We start from the raw sequence: 19,796 nt of genomic DNA on the forward strand, positions 1-19,796 counted from the left end.
GGCCATTTTTGTGAGCTTAATACGCTATTGCAGTGCCTCTAGCTCAGAATGCTTGACAACTTGTGAGCTTAACATGCCATTTTTGTGTGATTTTTACCGGGCCGGGCGTAGGACCGATGAGCGTGCATCGCAGATGGTACCACTAGCTTAGCAAGCTAGGTGCAGATATATTCCTCAGTCCTCACTCACGCCATCTTATTATTATGATCGATTCATCCATGCCTGCTTCGCGGAAGGCGGGCGGGGCATGGGCAGGGATTGATACTACCAGTACTGAACTCAACTCAACTTTGATTTTGTGTGTGGAATGGATCACACCATAAATATCATATCTCCATGCTTGCTTCTTCCTTCGAATGGGTGGAGGCATGGGCAGGGAATGCTACTACTCACTACTGTACTGTACTGAACTGGACTTGCTTGTGTGGTATCATACTACGGCATACAGTGACCGGTTCGTTCGCACACTCCGTCAGAAGCTAAAATTAAGTGTAATTCAGAAATGATTGATAGAGCCCACATCTGACTGGTGTTGGTTATACCTGGCTGTCTGTCTGGATCATTGATAACCAACTTTCTAGTAATTGGAGGAACCAACTTCCTCCAATGAACACCTGTCTGTCTGCATCATTGATAGCCTGCAGTGCACTACATCTGCTGATCTGTTTCTTCTCTTGGAAAGGAAAATTAACTGCATGTCATATAATCATTGTATGTGTGAGGGTACATACAGTAGTAGGACACATGGATGAGTGAATGACCCCTGAATCTATGGATGTGGACCAGCAACAGCAACAGCAAAAGACCACACGTACCAAGCTATATAATGGCACCAAAACCAGGCAAGCACCCTCCTAGATCCTCCGTCTGGCGCATGATTTCTGGTTTTATTCCTCCTAGCTATCAGCATCAGCAACAATCATACAACCTGTCGTCGCCTGTTCCACCAGTCAGCCAACATTGAAGGTCATTGTCATGGTGAAGGTGCCTACCACCACAGTCACTCACTGATGGTTTATTACATGCTACAATCAAAATGGCTTGGCTACTTGTACATTACATTGCACAGAGTGATGCAGTAACAAACGCCAAAATCTGGACTCTGACCGTGTTAATCTGATGTTTGTTCTCTACCTACATATGATGAAAATGTGGACGTGGTCTCTGTCTACATGTGTGACCGTGGCACTCCTTGTTGTCAAGATGTCCGAAACGAGCTAAGTGTGCCTCCTAGATCCATGGCTTACATTAACGTCGGTTCATGATGCAAATGATCATGAATCTGATTATGAGGCTTTTAGTTGTGGCACAGTACAATAAGATGACGACATGTTGTAGTCATAGTTGCCAGGAATCCGGGTCGAGGAACAGGATCACGGGTCGTGGGTCGCCACCCGTTCGGGACGAGGTGTGATGAGGAGTATACCTATTTGGGACGTCAATTTCGAACATGGAACGTGATCGTTTTGGGTCATTGATCCACGATGGTAGATCCCGCTGATCTTTTCCCAATGGTATTGTGATGATTTGCTTCTAATATTGTGAGGAGGAAAATCACACCGTAAATTTCGCAACTATCTCGGCAAATAAAAATAACAGAATGGAACGAGATCTTTCTTCCACCTACCCATTTTTCCCTGTGAAACATCATGCAAGGAACTTCAGTCATCACCTTATCTACAAAAATCAAGTCCCGATGAATCCGGATCCAACCGTTCCTCTAGCACCTGTTCTCGTCGATCATCTCTCTCGGTCAGTCTTCCTTCTCTAGCCCATTTCTCCGCAGGAGCGGCCGAGATTCTCAAGAGGCGATAACGACGGCTGAACGGAGCAGGGCAACAATGTCTTGTCTGCTTAGGGTATATCCACTATGACACTATCAGTGGTGGAACGGATGATGCGTATACCGCAGCGGGTAGCTCGACGATCGGAAACCAGAATTGCGGATCATGGATGGGTCGACGCCATCAGTGGGTTGGTGGACGGTGACGGTGCGGCGGATTGCCTGGTAAGGCATGAACTTCTTTACAACACTGCGTATTCTTGGGTCAGCATTCATTTATCAGGGTCGCGATCCGTCCATCGCTCTAGCTCGACCCAACATCGTTTTCGACCCTCAATTCGGATTAATCGACCCTGGGTCACGGAACGAACCTTCGACCAATGAACTAATCTATTTGGTTGTAGTACTCGGTGGCGATATTATTGATAATGGTGAAGGTTGAACGTCCAATAGCGAATTAAGATAAATATTTTTATATTAAACTATTATACTTTATTTTATTATAGTATTGTTTTCACGAGTATAATTTTCAAATAGTTGGATCAGACAAGTAACCAAATAACAATGTAGATAATATTAAATAAATCAACTAATATCTTGATACAAATAAATTATAATGTTTCTTACACTGTTGGTACTGTATATCATCAAAATATTGTTTATGATAAATTTAAATCGTGTGTTGTAATAGAAGTATTTTTTTGACAAATTAAATTGTGTGTTGTAATAGAAGTTTTTTTTTTGACAAATTAAATTGTGTGTGTGTGTGTGTGTGTGTTTTAATGTCATTCAAATATCATGGTAGAGGTTCTAATAAAATCATGTAGAGATCTCCAAAGTGCATTTTCTAACTAATATCTTAACAGTGGTAGAACCCTTGGGTTTAGAATATGATCCTCTTCCGACTCCATGGGCATCAGTGCCTCAGTCATCATCATCACCCGATGACCAAGGCTCCACGAATTCTTCATAGAGGTACTCCTCATCACTAGCCATTGTGACATGTGAATAGACACGGTGATTACATGGCCAAATAGTGCCTCAAAAGCATCCACCTAAATGAAAATTACATTTCAAGTCAGTGCGATCAATTGGCCGAACATGTGCTACATATGGTGAGTGGAGTGTCAGTCGGCGGCCACGGGGCATCGGAATGAGATCGATCGAGAGACGTCATGGGCGGCAAGGTGAGCTCCAGGCAAGAGTGTTGAGCTCGAGCAGTGGTGGCAACGATGACAAGCTGGTGTGACGGTGGCGGCTAGGTCGGGGAGCGACAGGGAAAGTAGCGAGGCAAGCAGCGCCAGCGAGAGTGGCACCACTACAGCGGCACGTATGTGCGTGGAGTATTACCTCCAAGGGGCCCGAGCCGGTGGCACGTCCCTCCCCGCGGCCAATAAATGTCTCTCCCAGTTCAAAAAAAAAAGTCTCTCCAACGCGGCGCGCCGGGGGCAACACACATAACGTCGTTCGTGAAGAGGCAGGTGGCGCCGACATGGGTGCTCACAGACCCTATGCTCATGGAGGCTAGGGTTGTCAATTGGTCGAAGAAGACTGAGCAGTTGGACGCCCGCACTAGCACAGTCAATGACCAACTCCTCAAAGTGAGGCTGGCGGAGTTCAAGCATCTCAAGGCCTAGCGTGCCGCGGCGGCCGAGTAGTGATGTTGTGACGCCTGGCAGGCCTTCCATCATTGGCGCGACGACAATGACTCTGGCACAACAGGGATGAGGGAGTGGACGACGGCAGAGACGACGCCATAGCCCATAGGTGCTGGTGCAAGGCCATTTCGCTTGCATTTGTGTTTGATCCATTTGAAATGGGCCGGACATTTGATGACTACGGTTGAATGACCAGCACCCGACCCTCTAGCCGCTGACACGTCCCGACATGTCCGTGTGCAGTTCAATAAGGTGATCCGAGTTGGAGTTGTCCTAAGGCATGCTACGATTGTCCACATTGACTGACTCTCTAATTATAAAATACAATAAAAATTGAAATACACGGGCCTGAGGGCTCTCCTCATCTGCCTGTCATATCATGACATTCCATCTGCTGGTAGGATGTCAATTGACTGAAACAGTTACAGCGTGATGTTACTTAGACCTGACAGTTGCACACATGCATCTGAGGAAAAAAAGGAAAAGAAAAGGGACATAAGGACATGGACATGGAAGCTCTGCTAGCTGGACATGGACAGAAACAAGTCAAGGAACATAACAAGTCAACATAAATTAAATGGTATTGAAAGTTTGGTTAAACATAGCTTTTGGGTTAACTGTTTCTTCTCACAAGGAAACTGACTTGTAGTTTTTGGTCTTATTTTACTAGTTGTGCTTCTACATCATTCTAATGCTAGGGCTAAAAGTGTAAATTCCTGACATGCCAGTGTGATTAAGGCTGAAAGCGTCAATTCTGATGCAATGCATTTTGCTTGTAGCTTAAGAGCTGGATTAGGGACACTAATGACTCATGGAAGAATACTGGGAGTGTTGACATAAATATCTCCTACTCCCTCTTTATCAAAACATAAGACGTTTTTAGGCTATTAGCCACAAAAACATCTTATATTTTAGTACATAGGTAGTAGCTAGTAAGTATATCCTAGCTAGCGACTGTTGTCGCTGTGACGGGGGTAATTGCGGTGTGAGGGTATCTCCAACGGTAACCCGCAAACTTCCTCCTGCACAGTCCGCGTATAGGGGAGCACCACTTCACGGACACGGATGTGGGAGGTCGCCATCCAACTGTAGCCGTATATATTTCAAACCATTTTTCAGTAAACTGGATGAAATTCATGCAAACACAGCCGGATTTCATATAAACATGACGGATTTCATACAAACATGGCGGATTTTCGTTACCTTTCAAACATTTAGAAGAAAAAAGAAAGACCCGACTCTAAACCTATCCTACAGCGGCGGCGCCTGGCGTCCAAGCCCGTGTCTTCCTCCATCAGCCATCTCCATGAGCACCGGTGATAAGACCCGTGAAGTGAAGGTGCGGTCTTCGGCGAGGAAGAGTAGAACACGGGAGACAAACCAGCCCACATGGGACATAAGGCACTGCCGCCTCCTGTGGCCTACTCATCCTCGGAGGAGTTCGCGACTTGTTCGTCGCTGGTGGACGTGAGGTCCACGATTGAAATGGTGGCGCCGGTACTTTCGTCGTCCCACCAAGCCGCCTGATGATTCGTCTGCGGCGCGTAGGAGGTGCAACTCGCGTTGTTCCCCTCCGCGATCGCCTACAGCTGCACCTCGGTGGCTACCGCTTCCTGGCGAGCGGCGGCTTGAGCGCGAACGAGGAAGAAGGGGTTTGGGTGGGTCAAGACGGTCAGAAGAGGGCTTGGAAGCGGTCCGGACTCCCACAAAGCCCTCCACGCTTGTCTCCAATTTACGAAAGAAGAAAGTACGTCCAGAACGCGCCATGGACCGATACAGGACCGCGCTGGATGGCTTTCGTGACCCGAACGCATGTGGAAGATTTGTGGGTCGGCGTTAGGAGATGGACTGAGGGGGCATTGTCGAGCAGCAAGCTAATCATCAAGCTAGCTAGCGGAGGTGGTATTGAATGGGAATGAATTATGCCATGTCAATGTACAAGTCACGTGGAGGGGGCTGCTGCTGGACCTGGATGTGATTGCTTCTTCCTACTGCATCCTACTGTAAATCATCTATTCAACCTAGCTGGATGGCTGGACCCCTTGAAAGCATATGCCTGGAGGGACTCCCTGGATGCCCTGTTTACTGAAACAGACAGACAGCCTTGTAGTTTTTATTTTATTTTGAGGGGGTCTAGTGAATTTTTCTGCGAGTCCCAAACAAAATTAGCCTTAGTTTGATCTAGAGTAATCCGAAACATAATTTATTTGTTCAAGGAAAAATAAGGAACATGAATCGGCTGTATCATAAGGTTGAAATTCTAGTGTTGGGGCAGGAAAACAGAGGCAAGAGACAAAGTGAAAACCAAACAGAGCAGCGAGTGGGCCAATTGTGGATGAATTCATTCATTCATTCATTCATTCATTCTGCGACTGGTCCTCCTGCTTGATCAATTCAATTCAATTCAATTCAATTCAATTCAATTGGGTACTGGGCATCGATCATGAGTAGTAATAACTAGTCCTACGTAGCTTGCCACGGCAGGGTAGGGTGGTCACTCATCTCACTGCGGTACAGATGGGGAAGCAATTGTGAGGATGGTAGCTCTGGTGCTGATGCTTGGTAGGCTGCGATGCACGCTAATGAAGAACAAGTTGCGAGGTTGATTAACATGCCATTTTGGCGTGATTTTGACGGATGAGCGTGCATCACATTTGGTACCACACTAGCAATAGCTAATGCCATCTTATTTTGATTGCTTCCAAGGACGAGGCATGGGCACAGATGGCTACAACTACTCAACTTTGATTGTGTGTGTGTGGAACTGTGGATCAGGTTTTATGCCGACAGCAATTCACGGTTTTCAGCCAATAAAATCCACCCTTTGTCGAGAAAATAAACACCCACCCACCTGTCTATCTGTCCAGATCTTTGTTCACCTGCACTGCATTAGTGGTAGGGCTGATGATGATCTGTTTGTTCTGTTTGTTGGCTGGGGAAATTAACTGACTGACTGTACCATCATCATAATCACTGTACGTACGTACGTATGGGTACATACTCGTACCACAGACTGTGGAGCAGGACACATGGACGAGTGAATGACCCCTGAACCTGAATCCATGGAAGCCAGTGAGTGGACCAACAAGAGGAACAGGAACAGATCGCACGTACCCAAATCAATGAGAATGAATGAGTGGCACCAAAGCAAGCAAAGCATCCTCCTTCCTTGCGAGTTGCGAGGAACAGCAAGAGAGAGAGAGAGAGAGGTGGAGTTGATTTGGAGCTCATGATTACTGATTTTATTCCTGTCAGCATCACCACCAATCATACAACCTCCTGTCAGTCAGTCAGCCAGGCAGCATTGAAGCTAGGTCACTCTCGTTCTGAACAAGGTGCAGGTCGGTCAGCAGCAGATTTATTACAGTAGGAGTATATGCAGAGCACAGTCACTGATTTATTGCATTGCAACCAAGGAGGCTAGCCTAGCTCAGCTGTACATTTCCTTACATTACATTAGAGAGTGAGAAGATGATCCTGCCTGCAGATGCCGATGCATCAGATACAGTGCCCATAAACACGCCAAAATTTGGGCTCTGTCTGTCTTTCTTTCTTTCTTTCTGTTAATACCATGTCGATCCGGTGGTTCATCTATCTATCTATGGCACTCCGGAACCATTGAGCGACAGTGACACCCCCTAGCTTGCTTGTTGTTGTTGCCAGCCCAGTGGGGTGGGGATGTGTGTCTGAAGCAGTGAAGCATGCATGCGTCCCGCTTGAGATCCATGCCTTGCATGTTGTTGTTGGTTCAGGATTCAGGATCATGTCTCTGCTTGTTGCTGTGCGATCATCGACGGCGACGGCGACGGCGACGTGCTGTGGTACTCGGTTGCGATGTCGCTGGCGACCCTGACGGCGTCGAGGGAGAGGCCGGCGAGGCCCCGGCGCGTGAAGCCGACGGAGTAGAGCCCCGACTCGCCCTTCCACCCCTCCGGGAAGTCCACCTTGGGGTACCCCTCTCCGCTGAAGAAGTCGCTTCCCTGCACCACCAAATACACACATTCTTCTTGTTAGTTAATCGATTATCAAGACCTAATTGTGTCCTCTGTAAACTAATATAAGAGCGTTTAGATCAGTATACGGAAGAGGGGAGAAAACAAGTGTTGATTGTGTTTGGTCTCTCTTAATTTTAGTTGAGCAAGTGCAGTGCACCCTTGTGCTAGCTTGAGGTCTCTGTCAGTGTGCTTGTCGGTTTATGATGCCTCATCATCATGACAACTAGTGCACCATTGCATTGCATTGCATTCCACACTAACTAATCACAGCTTTATCACACTATCTGGATTAGCTTAACCATAAGATGAGTGCAATATGATACTCATCAAGGGAGGCCATCAACCGCCGGCCTCGATCGGCCTATCATTGTGCAACTAAATTAAGACCTCTACTGCTAACTAACAATATCTTATAACTAGGCTAGATAATCTATAGCATGTAGGAGTATAATCAAGTTGGTTGGTTACCTTGAGCCACTGTGGGACGTTGCTGTGGTAGCCGGTGGCCAGGATCACGGCGTCGGCCGCCACGAACCGCCCGTCCACCAGCTCCGCGCCACCGGCCTCCATCCGCTTCACCCCGGGCACGATCTTGATCTCCCCGGCGCGGATCTTGTCCAGCGCGCCGATGTCCAGCACGGGCGTCCGGCCCTTGCTGTTCTTCAGCTCCAGCGGGCCTCCATGGGAGGGCCTCCTCAGCCCGAGCCTGGCCAGGTCGCCGCCGAGGAAGAGCCCCGCGAGGAGCACCAGGAGGCGGTCGACGAGGCGCAGAGGCAGGAAGCGGAGCAGGAAGACGGCGACGGAGAAGGTGGCGACGCCGAGCATCTCGCGCGGGAGCACGTGCACGCCGTCGCGCACCACCATGGACGGCCGCGCGCCGTGGTCGCACAGGTCCAGGCACACCTCCATGCCGGAGTTGCCGCAGCCGACGACCAGGACCCGCTTCCCCTTGTACGGCTCGCCGGACTTGTACTCGGACACGTGGCTCACCGGGCCCTTGAAGGAGTCGGCGCCGTCCAGGTCCGGGATGACGCGCTCCGCGTTCTCGCCCGTGGCCACCACCAGCCAACGACCGATGTACTCCGTGACGACCTCAGCGTCGTCGGAAGCGTCGGAGGCGGTGACCCGCCAGAGGCCGGCGGCGTGGTCGAAGCGTGCGGAGACGACGGACTGGCGGAAGCGGGGGCGGACGTGGAAGGCGGCGGCGTAGGACTCGAGGTAGGCGACGAACTGGTGCTTGGTGGGGTACTCGGGGTAGTGGTCGGGGAAGGGCATCCCGGGGAGCTGGCAGAAGTGCTTGGGGAGGTGGAGGCGGAGGCGGTCGTAGGTGCGGCGCTGCCAGAGCGAGGCGAGGCAGTCGTCGCGGTCGAGGACGACGGAGGGGACGCCGCGCGTGTGCAGGCAGGCCGCCGCCGCGATGCCCGCCGGCCCCGCGCCCACGATGATGGGGCCGTTCACCCACATGGTGCGCGATGCCATCATGCACGTATGTACTAGATTGTAGAGTCGGTCGGAGCAGTGGATGGATGGAGGGAGAAGAAGAGGAAGAGAGGAGTGATGGGAGCTGGGGAAGAAGAGGGGGAGGCCTCTTTAAATAGGGCCGGCCGGTGAGGAAGAGAGGGAGATTCATTTGCGCGGCCGGCCAGTTAAAATTCCCGCGCTTTGCTTTGCTTTTAGCAGTACTCCGTAGGACATTAGCGCCATACCATGCACTGGAAACAATCGATTGACACCTTCATCATTTAGGTCCTAGTCCTACTTCCTTTCTTTCTTAATAGTAAGCCTTTATAAAGATTTTCACACGGTATATAGACATATTTTAATGTGTAGATTCACTCATTTTGCTTTGTATGTAGTCTGTATTTCAATCTCTGTAAAAAAGGCTTATATTTGAGTCTTAGGTATATCTAACTCCTTTCACTGGAATTTCAAATTGACCCTTAGGTATATCTAACTCCTTCCACTTGAATTTCAAATTTACTCTCGGGTACATCTAACTCCTTCCACTCTAGCCACCTTTGGGTGGCCATCCCGTGATCTGGAGCACCTATAGTATGCCCCAAGGTATACAGGAGGTGACAGTGAACATACCTCGTCAACTAATATGGGCGTCTCTATCGGTTTTCCTTGTGCATGTTGGCTTCGCTACCACTAGCTAGTACAAAATCGCCTTTCCAAAACAAGTGATCGATCTGAGGCGGTTGAGCCAAGACAGCTCGTCACAAAGGATCTATCCAAGTAGACGGCCTTTCATGAGCCGTTGCGCATAAACCTTTCGGCAACCCTGCAAATCTATTCGAGGCGCAACGGGTGGCGGCGCGAGACTCGTGCTCGTCACATTACGTGTAACATTGATGCATGCAAAAGATTAATGCTTGGGTTGTGTTGGTATTGCGGCGGAGACAATAATTGAGCTTTTCTAACCCGCTTTTACTTGTTTTGCAATGTTGTACCTTTCTATAATACAGTATAATCACATATGCTCACACACACATACAATCACCTCTATGGACGCACGCACGCACATCATGTTCTATAATTAAGTACCTCCGAGATGCTGAGCCGGCACATGATTGATGGAGTCATCAGAAACGTCTCTTAGTCGGCGGGAACGTCTTCTTGCACGGAACGAACATCGTCAGAATGACTAAAATAAATCCAAAAAAATGCACACTTCAGTGCCTGGTCAAGAACTTGAATCCTGGTGGGCTCGTTCCACCACAGAAATCTAACCATCCGATCTAGGCTTACTTTAAAGACTAGTGTTACCGGCACAAACCGCCGCCTGAATGTAACATTGGCATTGGGAGGTGAAGCACTTAGGACTTATGCGCTCTCATTCATATTAAAAAAATTTGTTAACGGCGCGTTTGATGGCCGCCTTCCACTAACTAGCTAGCTGGTTTATGATAACGAAAATGTGTACGAATATCTGAGAGGAGGTGATGCACATGATGATAGCTAGATATAATTAAGAAATGAGTTCGGCTATCTAACTGGAGTATCACCGTCCCAACCCATCGCATCGCATATGAGTACGTGTACAATCATCACCATGCATTAGTTTAGCTCATCGTGGCTTTGAAACCATAAACAATCTACAAGCGGCAAAAGCTATGATTCGGCCGGCCGTACGCGCTTTGTGCCACAAAAATTAAATCTACAACCTTTTGGGAAAGTGGCTACCAGCTTTGTTTGGCAACATGGATCGACGGAATTAATTTGTTTGTAGCCGTAGCCAACTTAGCTGCTCCACATACCTATTTGCAAGTTTGGTATATTGATTGTAGGCTGGATGGCAAATCAAAAGCTGCTTTTTGTCCAAGCATCTGATTCGTTTCAGCTCGATCCATCCATCGCGTACTAGTTAATTAGTTAGTGTACGTTATGATCAGGTATGAAGCAAAGCAAAGCACCAACTTAATTAACCATCGATCAGTCGACCTTCATTGGTGATGAGTGAGTGAGTGCTCCATGAACCCAACTGACTAAAGTGCCACCTGCTGCACTTATATTACATGCATAAGCTTCAACTCACCATTTTATTTGTATATTAATATTGTGTAAGGTATGTTCGATGCGGCGGCCGGCCTTCAACTTCTTCTTTTTCAAGGAACTGGTAGCATGTGTCTTTCAATTAGAAAAAAAAAATTGTGATTTACAAAGAGTGCTTGAACAAGGGTGGCATGCGAACTACTCTATTATGAGGAGTTGGGGTGTAAATGATACCTTCTTGATATTAGAAAAAAAAATTCTTTATCAGAAATATATGAGGTACAGAGATGGATGTCCTTCATCACATCTGGCTTTTCCCAAGAAAAGGCATGTTGATTCTTTCCTTCGATATGTGTCAAATGACATAGATTCGATGACCACTCTATACTCGAGATTTTGTGACTCGACGTCGTCCAGTTTCCTCCAATGTATTGGTTTATGCTCTAAGGTTGTGCTGTTGTCGGTGGCACTCTTACCCAACATTCACCAATTCCAAAACCACATGGGAGAATGGACAATCTTTCGGCATCCCCTCATTATGAAGTTTCTAGCCACTAGGGTTTTCCTATGTAAAATAAAACACACAGAGAGCTAGCAACTAGGACCACATCCGCCTTTGAAATCTTTGGAAGTGTAAAGCTTTGTTTGTGACCAGTGAATTGCATAGCTTAGAGTAAATTGGCTGAGTATTCTCCTGGGTAGTGATTATTGTCTAATTGTCAATGTATCATTGTACGTTATCGAAGGGGGAATACCCTACGGGTCTGGACCTACTGGGTCCACCTATGATGGAAGTCCTAGACGATAAGATCCTAGTGAACCTAGAACAAATTACCCCCTTTTGAGAACCTTTTAAAAGTTCTAGCCATATGTGTTATGATCGTCAATTCATATTAGATATACTATAATTCCAGCCAGACAGAGTCAATAAACCATACTAAACTAGTGAGGGAAACAAGGCTTAGGAGACCCTTGGGGTCTGAATCAGTCATGGTAGAGTAGACACTCGGAAGGGGTAAGGATGGACACGTCATAACCAGGATTGTAGAGTTACAGATGGACACATTCGTTGTAACCACTTGATACCAGATTGTATTGTACCTAGTTGCTATCATGTCCCGCTGTAACTGGGATTGTAGAATTAGAGATGGACACATTCGTTCTAACCACTTGATACCAGATTGTATTTTACCTAGTATCTAAATCACTTTACTTTTTTTAAAATCATGTATACTCGTTTGTAGCGGTTTTGCATGTGAATTGATTTTGTTGTTCTGTCAAAGTTTTTTTTTGTAGACAAGGGGGTTGGAACCCCAACCAAAGTTGTCTTGTCAAGGTGTCTATGAGATATGCAATTAGGCCTGGCCTTGAGTTTTTTTTTTTTTTGATAAAGGGCTTTTCATTGAATTGAAATATCGAGTTGATACAGACGCATCAAAGATCACCCGGCCTCTGCATAGCTAGATGCACACAGCCAAAAGTTCGAAGAAGTCTAGATCAAAAAAATATGGCCAAACAGCCACAAGTAAAAATAAAACAAGCCTATAGCGGGGACAATCCAATTAGAAGATCACACCGCCATCCATGGGGGTAGAAAATCTCCCTGGCTGAACGCTCCAGCCGTGTAGACGCCATCATAAAAAAGTCTCTGTCCTCCGGCCGCTGCAGGATAGACCACATACGGAGCCATCGCGAGCATATATGAATAACGTGCATGGGAGAAGAAACACATTTACGGTTAAAAACAATATCATTCCTAGTGAGCCAGAGTGCCCAACATAAGGCAGCCGCCCCCGCAAGAATTTGTTTAGAAATTTGTTTATCTATTCCCCTCAATCAGTTGCCGAACATATTATGTGCACTACGTGGAGGGTATAGATTCGAAGCTATTTGGACAATGGCCCATACCGATCGAGCAAACTTGCATTCAAAAAAGAAGTGCTTAATCTGACTCATCATGGTGGCAGAAAACACATTTTTTGCAGCCTAGCCAGTTTCGTCGTGCCAAATTGTCCCTAGTTAAGATAACTCCTTTAGTGAAAAACCATAGGAAAATTTTCATTTATAGGGGAATCTTAAGCTTCCACAATTTCCTATTATCTATTGGTACCTCGTTATGAACCAGTGCATCGTACATGGATTTAACCGAAAACTTACCACTCTGATGCAATTTCCATTTAAAGATATCCGGTTCCACTGACAGTTGGATGGCTCCCAGTCGGGTTAGCAGATCATCCCATGCTGCCAATCGAGGACCAATGAGGGTTCGACGAAAAGAAATATCAGGGTTTGCTTGTCCCGGCACTTGTTTAATCGTGACAAACTTATGTCTAACTATCCGATATAAACTTAGGTATTGCACATTTAAGGGGTTGTTCCCCAACCAGGTGTCTTCCCAGAAACGTATACTTGGCCTTGAGTATTGGCTGAGTGACTATCATAAAATCCGCTCTCGAGATGGTGATTGGAGCACAGCTTCATGTCCAAGGTGAAAACTCTTATTTAACCTTCATTGGTCGGGCTCAGCAGTGATAAACTCGTGTCGTTAGCATATTGAAGGCATTATCTTCTTGCTGACGTGTTTTCCTTCATTGCTTAATCTTGGCAACCATGATGAAATTGCTTGTATGTGATGACCACGACGTGTGTCGCTTCTTGAAGGGCTTTGTTACGGAAGAAATTGACATGGTCGTAGGTGTTAATGGTTCGGGCATGTTGCCTATGTTTTGGACTTGGTTTGTTGAAGGATATATGATAGATGTGTGCATTGGGGGTTTCAACCTCGTTTTCGAGAAAAATGAGATATGCAAACCATTTGAAAACAGTAGTAGACATTGGGCCGGTTAACATTTATATGTGGCCATTTCTTTTTCTCTACGTGTACGTTGATAAAACAATGCATTTGCACCCTGCGGTGTAGATAATATGCATGTGTTTGTCGTGGAGTAGTTTCCATAAGAAGAGTACAATCTTGAGCTCAGCTGAGCATGTTGCGAGTAGGTGTATGTGTAGGCTGGTCGCAAGCTGTTTGCCGTATCTAGACAGAGTGGGCTTGCAACTAGTACTAGCTGGCAGTTGACAATTTGGAGCCCTCAACAGTTGGCAGGCATGGCACGGCCGTCCGTCCATCTTAATTTGGAGCACTATATACCGGAAGATCTTGATGATGGGTGAGTCCATGGATCATGGATGGGGCAGTTGAGCCACAAACCCATCCCATGCATACTTACTTGCTCTTGGAGTTGGATACTCTTATAGAGATTCAGACTGAGAGCAACTCAACGATTTCATTTTGCCCGAAATTAACTCGCCGTCCCTTTCCTAGCGCCCTATGACCCATCCATACTCCATCATCCTAGCTGCCGATTGTACAAGAGCAGAGCAGATGAGAGGTAGGAGTATGAATGAATGATCCACCGTCCTAGCTACCGATCGTCTGTACTGCAGTGTACGTATGATGAGCACGGCAGAAGAGAGCAGAGCAGAGGTGAATAATAACTTCATCATGCTGAGGTAATCGGCAGTCATTCTTCAGACTCAATCAATACTCCTATATGGTATGCATCCATCAGAGACGGAGGTCGATCACATTATTGCTTGCTGCTGCCGCTGCCGCTGCCGCACATTAAACTGCTCCATCGATCATTCTGCAGGCCTGCCTCTGCATTGCACATAAACAAATCATCTGCTGAAATCTCTCCGTGCCTTCGTCGATCCATCGGCACGAGCGTCACCACTGACGCCTGACTCAGGCAGGACTTAAGTCCTCAAGTCCTGGTAGATGCACACCACACCCATACGTACTGTATTAAATCTCATCATGCTTTCTGCGGCTTCCCTAATTACCTTTTGTTTTCTAATGGGCAATGATGGAGATTCTACAGGCCTTTTTGCACCTCGGCCATCAACTCAAACCGTCAAGCTTTGCTTTCCCTTTATTAGTAGATGATCAATTGAGTTACCAATCATCAAGATTAAGTATTGTGTCCTCCTCTCCCCCTTTTTGGTAGCTCAAGCTGTGTTTTCTAGATAGCTTAGCCAAGGCAAGGTTCCTTGCATTGCCTTTTCACCCACTTGCACCACATGTCCTCCCACGATGCCGATTATTACCATTACTATACAACACTTGTGAATTAATCTATGGTGCAAAGTCCAAAGGTGGACCTTGCAAAGCTGCTAATTGCATACACACATGTCAAAAGGGGTGAGAATAAGCAATCAACGAATCATCCGTCTAGCCATAAGCTCCTTTTCTTTCTTCAAAGTAATGTATTACAAACACAAAAAGGTTCAAGTTAACAGTGGAGCAAGTTCCATTTAGGACCCCCTTTTCCTGCTCAACCGACAGTTTTAACCATGCTATTAAATAAAAAGAATCTCAAGTTACCAAAGTTCGTTCCACATTTTGCCCTTTGTGGCAGGCCACATGGAAGTCATTGTTGCAAAATAACAGAAAATATGTGTATGGGTTTTACCAAATAATTTAGAAGATCACATATCAATCATTCTTTGGTGATTACATTTTGCGAAATATCATGTAATGCTTAGACTTGTTAACTATGTTAATTACTACTTTGAATTTAACATATTTTTATTAATGTTATCATTATTTATAACTGTGTTGAATTCCAATTCCGGTGTTGATTGATGTACTTTCTAAATTAAAATAATAGTTGAATATAAATTAAATTCTGAAATAGACAAATTTAATGTTCGACATAGGATGTATTATATAATTATAAGAATTTTATTGAGGATAGAGTATCATATTTACTTAACTACCCCTTCTTTCCTAAAACGTAAGGTGCACTTGACTTTGCATGGTCTTTGATGCATGACTTTGACTACTAAGGTATACCACAATATACATGTATGAATAGTGCCACCGTTATTTTTACTGCAGAAATGGTTATCGCACATGTTTTTATACTAGTTTTGTAGAGCTAATATAAGCGAAAATCATAGTCAAACCATCAAAGTTGTGCATTGAGAATCAGAAAAGGCCAAGTGCACCTTACAAATTGCTGCGAGTTTCTAAAATTTGTTAAGTTGATTCAGTCTCTAACTCTAAAATAATTTCTTATAATCATTCACTTTTAGTATATTAGATAACAAATTCTCATTTTTTTTGCGGAATAATTATCACTCAGTTGTGCATTGTAAGGATATGATTTTATCATTCACGTGAAAAAGACGTGATTTTTATGTAACTATAATAGTTTGTGCCATGGCACTCATGTAATCGTGTTGATCCGCCACATTGGTCTGGCATGCGCAATGACTATGTTAGGATGTGGATCCAATTTTGAATAGAGTAAAATTTAGAATGTACTCCTTGGATTGGACAACTTGACATTTTCGTTTCATAAATAGTGTAAAAGCTATGACTTGAATAAAAAATGTAGTGGGATGCCCTCTGCCTGCCGCTCCGGCAGCCTATCGTGGGGAGGAGACTTCTGGTGCCTCACCTCTGGTTAGTAAATAGGATAGGATTTTATACCGCGCATAGGCGGTGCTCGGGTGGATGGTGTCAACTCATCATCAAGTTGGTTGTCCATGCTCCGATCGTCCTTGAGTTTTTCCATCGGGAATGGAGCTTCAACGTAGATTCCTGACGCCTCCTCAGGGCATTGAGGTCAGGATTTCGAACCGTGTATGCACAATGTCAAGATCATGCATCGAGTGCTTTAGATCAATTCAAGGTTGAATGCCGATGACAACAACTCTGGGGAACTGGTCCAATATCAATCATTTTGTAGTGACTATCTTATTAATGAAATGCAAATTTGTAATCCAAAATATCATGTAATGCTTAGAATCTTTAACTATTTTAATGTAGACCAAACTTAAACATTTTTAATGATTTTTTCATAATGAATTACAATAATGTAAATTGAATTTTCTAATAAAAAAATAATGCATGGCAGTAATTCATAAGAAAATTAAGGATTTTTATAGAGGATGGAGTATTATATATTAACTTAAGTTCAAATTGCTAGGAGTTTGTAACAAATACCTTGAGCTCACATTAATCTCTAACCCTGAAATGACTTGTTTATCCTGCACTTTATGTACAATTTAGATAACAAGTTTTCATATTTTTACGTGGAATACGTACCACTCAGTTTTGAACTAACACATACGACTTTTTTTACACAAAAAAAGTAGATTTTAAGGATAATACACAGTATAATATTGTCCGCGTGCCGTTCGTGTGACCGATGTTCAGTCGCACATGGGTCTGGCATGCGGACAACTATATCAGAAGAATATAACGTGTAGGATATGTATTTATATTGAACTTTTGTTGTTGTAAAAGGGTAGATGTTGTGACTTGAGGAAAAATAAAGGGAATCTCTTACAGAAAACATACATTGTGGTTGTGATCTTAATAACTTGGAAGAGCAACTCAACTCCTGGGAAAATATCTGGTGGTGCTCCCGCGCGAGCTCGGCTGTTGGATTTCAGATCCTCTCAACTCCTCTGTGCTAGCGGATGGATGGATCCTATGATGGACGTGCAGTGGAGTGATGTACCCTGTGCTGGTACTACGTACTACATATGCTGCCTGACAGACGTGCAGAATGAAAACAAGCAAAATAACTGCTACTACTGCTACCATATGCTCTGCTCTGTTGAAGATGAGATCATGCACAAGCACAACTCCAGCAGCAGGTCGTCCTTCCCTGATCGTCAATCAGGAGGGCATTCAAGAATAGTTAATGACCCATGATGCATACCGTACCGGACTACTTCTGTCCAATTCTTAACTCTCCAACTACAAGCGTTAGCAAGACGCCAACAACACATACTACCATGCATCTTAAATTGACTTGACCAAATCAAAAAACAGTGAAGACGCCGATGCAAGAGCAGCAGGAAGCCTAAAAAAGGGATTGTTCACACACACACACACACACACACACACACACACACACACACACACACACAAACGAGCATGGTTTAATTGAGAAATTTTATGATGGCCTCAAAGTAACCAGAGTTGGCAATTCTCTTAGATTAAAGGTAGAGCTTAGATATTACCCTTAAATTAAAAAGATTATATTGTTCTTGTCTCTTGTTTGATCCATTGGGAAAACAGTGATTAGAATTATTAGTTGACCGTGAATGCATGAGAAAACTCTTTTTAAGTAACTTTTAAGATTTGCGTAAACTTTTTAAGGGGGTGTACCGAAGCAAAACTCTTCTCTTAGACACAAATCCAATGGATGATGTTAATACTGTCTCTTGGAAGGTAATACTCAACCGGTGTGACGTGGTATGCTTCAAAATAAGGTTTCGCTCCGCTTATAAATAAAGCCACGTAGCTGATGATACAAGGTGTTGGAAAGACCCTCTTATAAAGCAGACCAAAGAAATATCAGGACAAAATAAAGAAAAAAAACAATGCACAAAAAGTGGGCACTTACTCGGCACCAACATCTCGCAGTTGAGCACAAGCACATGAGTGACCAAACTTCTACGAGAAGTATTCACGGACACCGACCAAGAGCAAGCCTGCGTCTCATGGAGAAACTGTTGGACTATGTTGCACGTCATCGCTACACTGTCCTTGGAGAGCGCCCTTCACCCTCTCTTTTCGAGCCATGGAGCGTGACCCTTCCAGTGAGCAGAAATGCCCTAGAATGCTAACATGAAGGTCACGTGCGAAGTATAGGGGTAGGCAAACTGCCGCACAAACTAGAGCCAAAAGAAGCTTCCAACAATGATCCAAACCTGCATGAAGACGTCGTCGTGTCATGACTAGAAGGGGCTAGAGCTCCCCCAATAACGCTCCAAGAGGGTATTAATGCCACACGTTGTCACCGCTGAGTCCAGCTGACGAGGCATCGGTTTCCACTAAGTGTCTTTACATTCTTTTTTTTTTGAGACAAACTAAGTGTCTTTACATGGGGATGAAAACCATAATGGTGCCCCCATGAGGATTGCGAGGCCCACAGGCGGCACCGCTGTAGACTGTAGTTACCGAAGCATGGAGCTTGCTTGGTATCACCCTCATGCCACACTGAGGTAACCAGGCCAAGAAGCCCACCACAAGAAAGGCCCCCACATCGACCAGATCTAGCCGCTAGATCGTGATTTGGGCTCAACCACTGCCACGACTCCCCTTGACATGCACTCGCCAAGGGGTGCCATGTTGCTCGCCATAGAGCCAATTATTTAACCCACCTTTCAAGATCACCACTTTGACATGCAAGAACTCAAGCCTCCGCATTACTGCCAACCATCATGGTTCCCACCGATTGCTGGAGGCAGAGCGTCGACTGCCGGAGAAAGGATGGGAATGTGACTCCTTCCACATCCCTAATCGACCAACCTTGCAGCTAGGCCCAGTGTGACGCCCGAATAATTAGGGTACAGTAAACCTCTGTTAATGATGCCATGTCACCACAGTTACTGTTGTTAATCTCGCGTTAGTTCAAAACTGATTTGAAATTTAAATTCAAAAATATGTCAAACAACAAAAGTTTCAAAAGTTGTAACAAAAATGTTCGGGCGGTGCTGAATATTACAAGGGTAATTATAGTAAATAAAACACATGTTTAGAAAATGCATAAATGTTTTAAATTAAATTAAAACAGAAAAGGAAAAAGAGAGATAAAAAGAAATATAAAAACAGAAAAGACAAACAAAATTAAAATAAAAGAACAAAGGCCCCCCCTGGCCCAACTGGGCATTAGCCCAGTCAACCGGCCCACCGACACCAGCCCACCCACTCCCCTTATTCCCCCTCACCGAAACCCTAGCCACTACAGCGACCCCACTTCCCCTCACCACTCGCCTCTCCCTCTCCCCTCCTCCCGATCCCATCTGGATCGAGGAGGGGCTCGACCTCGACGCGCC

At 45.3% G+C, this 19,796-nt stretch overlaps 1 protein-coding gene across 1 annotated transcript; it reads right to left on the reverse strand.

Moving 5' to 3' along the window:
- Positions 1 to 6,814: 6,814 nt before the first annotated feature.
- Positions 6,815 to 8,987, reverse strand: LOC123087440 (probable indole-3-pyruvate monooxygenase YUCCA9). Its single transcript, XM_044509448.1, has 2 exons — positions 7,905 to 8,987; positions 6,815 to 7,421 (listed from the first exon to the last, which is right to left on the reverse strand). The coding sequence occupies exons 1-2, from the start codon at positions 8,916 to 8,918 to the stop codon at positions 7,203 to 7,205; spliced, it is 1,233 nt and encodes a 410-aa protein (XP_044365383.1). The 5' UTR covers positions 8,919 to 8,987; the 3' UTR covers positions 6,815 to 7,202.
- Positions 8,988 to 19,796: the final 10,809 nt, after the last annotated feature.

This window comes from Triticum aestivum, chromosome 4A (genome assembly GCF_018294505.1).
Source record: "Triticum aestivum cultivar Chinese Spring chromosome 4A, IWGSC CS RefSeq v2.1, whole genome shotgun sequence".
Lineage (NCBI taxonomy): Eukaryota > Viridiplantae > Streptophyta > Magnoliopsida > Poales > Poaceae > Triticum > Triticum aestivum.

Bases quoted from the DNA above. Each gene is read 5' to 3' on its own strand.
- LOC123087440 (XM_044509448.1), bottom strand. From the start codon at position 8,918: ATGATGGCATCGCGCACCATGTGGGTGAACGGCCCCATCATCGTGGGC. The intron at 7,422-7,904 runs GTAACCAACCAA...TTGGTGGTGCAG, and splicing joins ACGTCCCACAGTGGCTCAAG to GGAAGCGACTTCTTCAGCGG.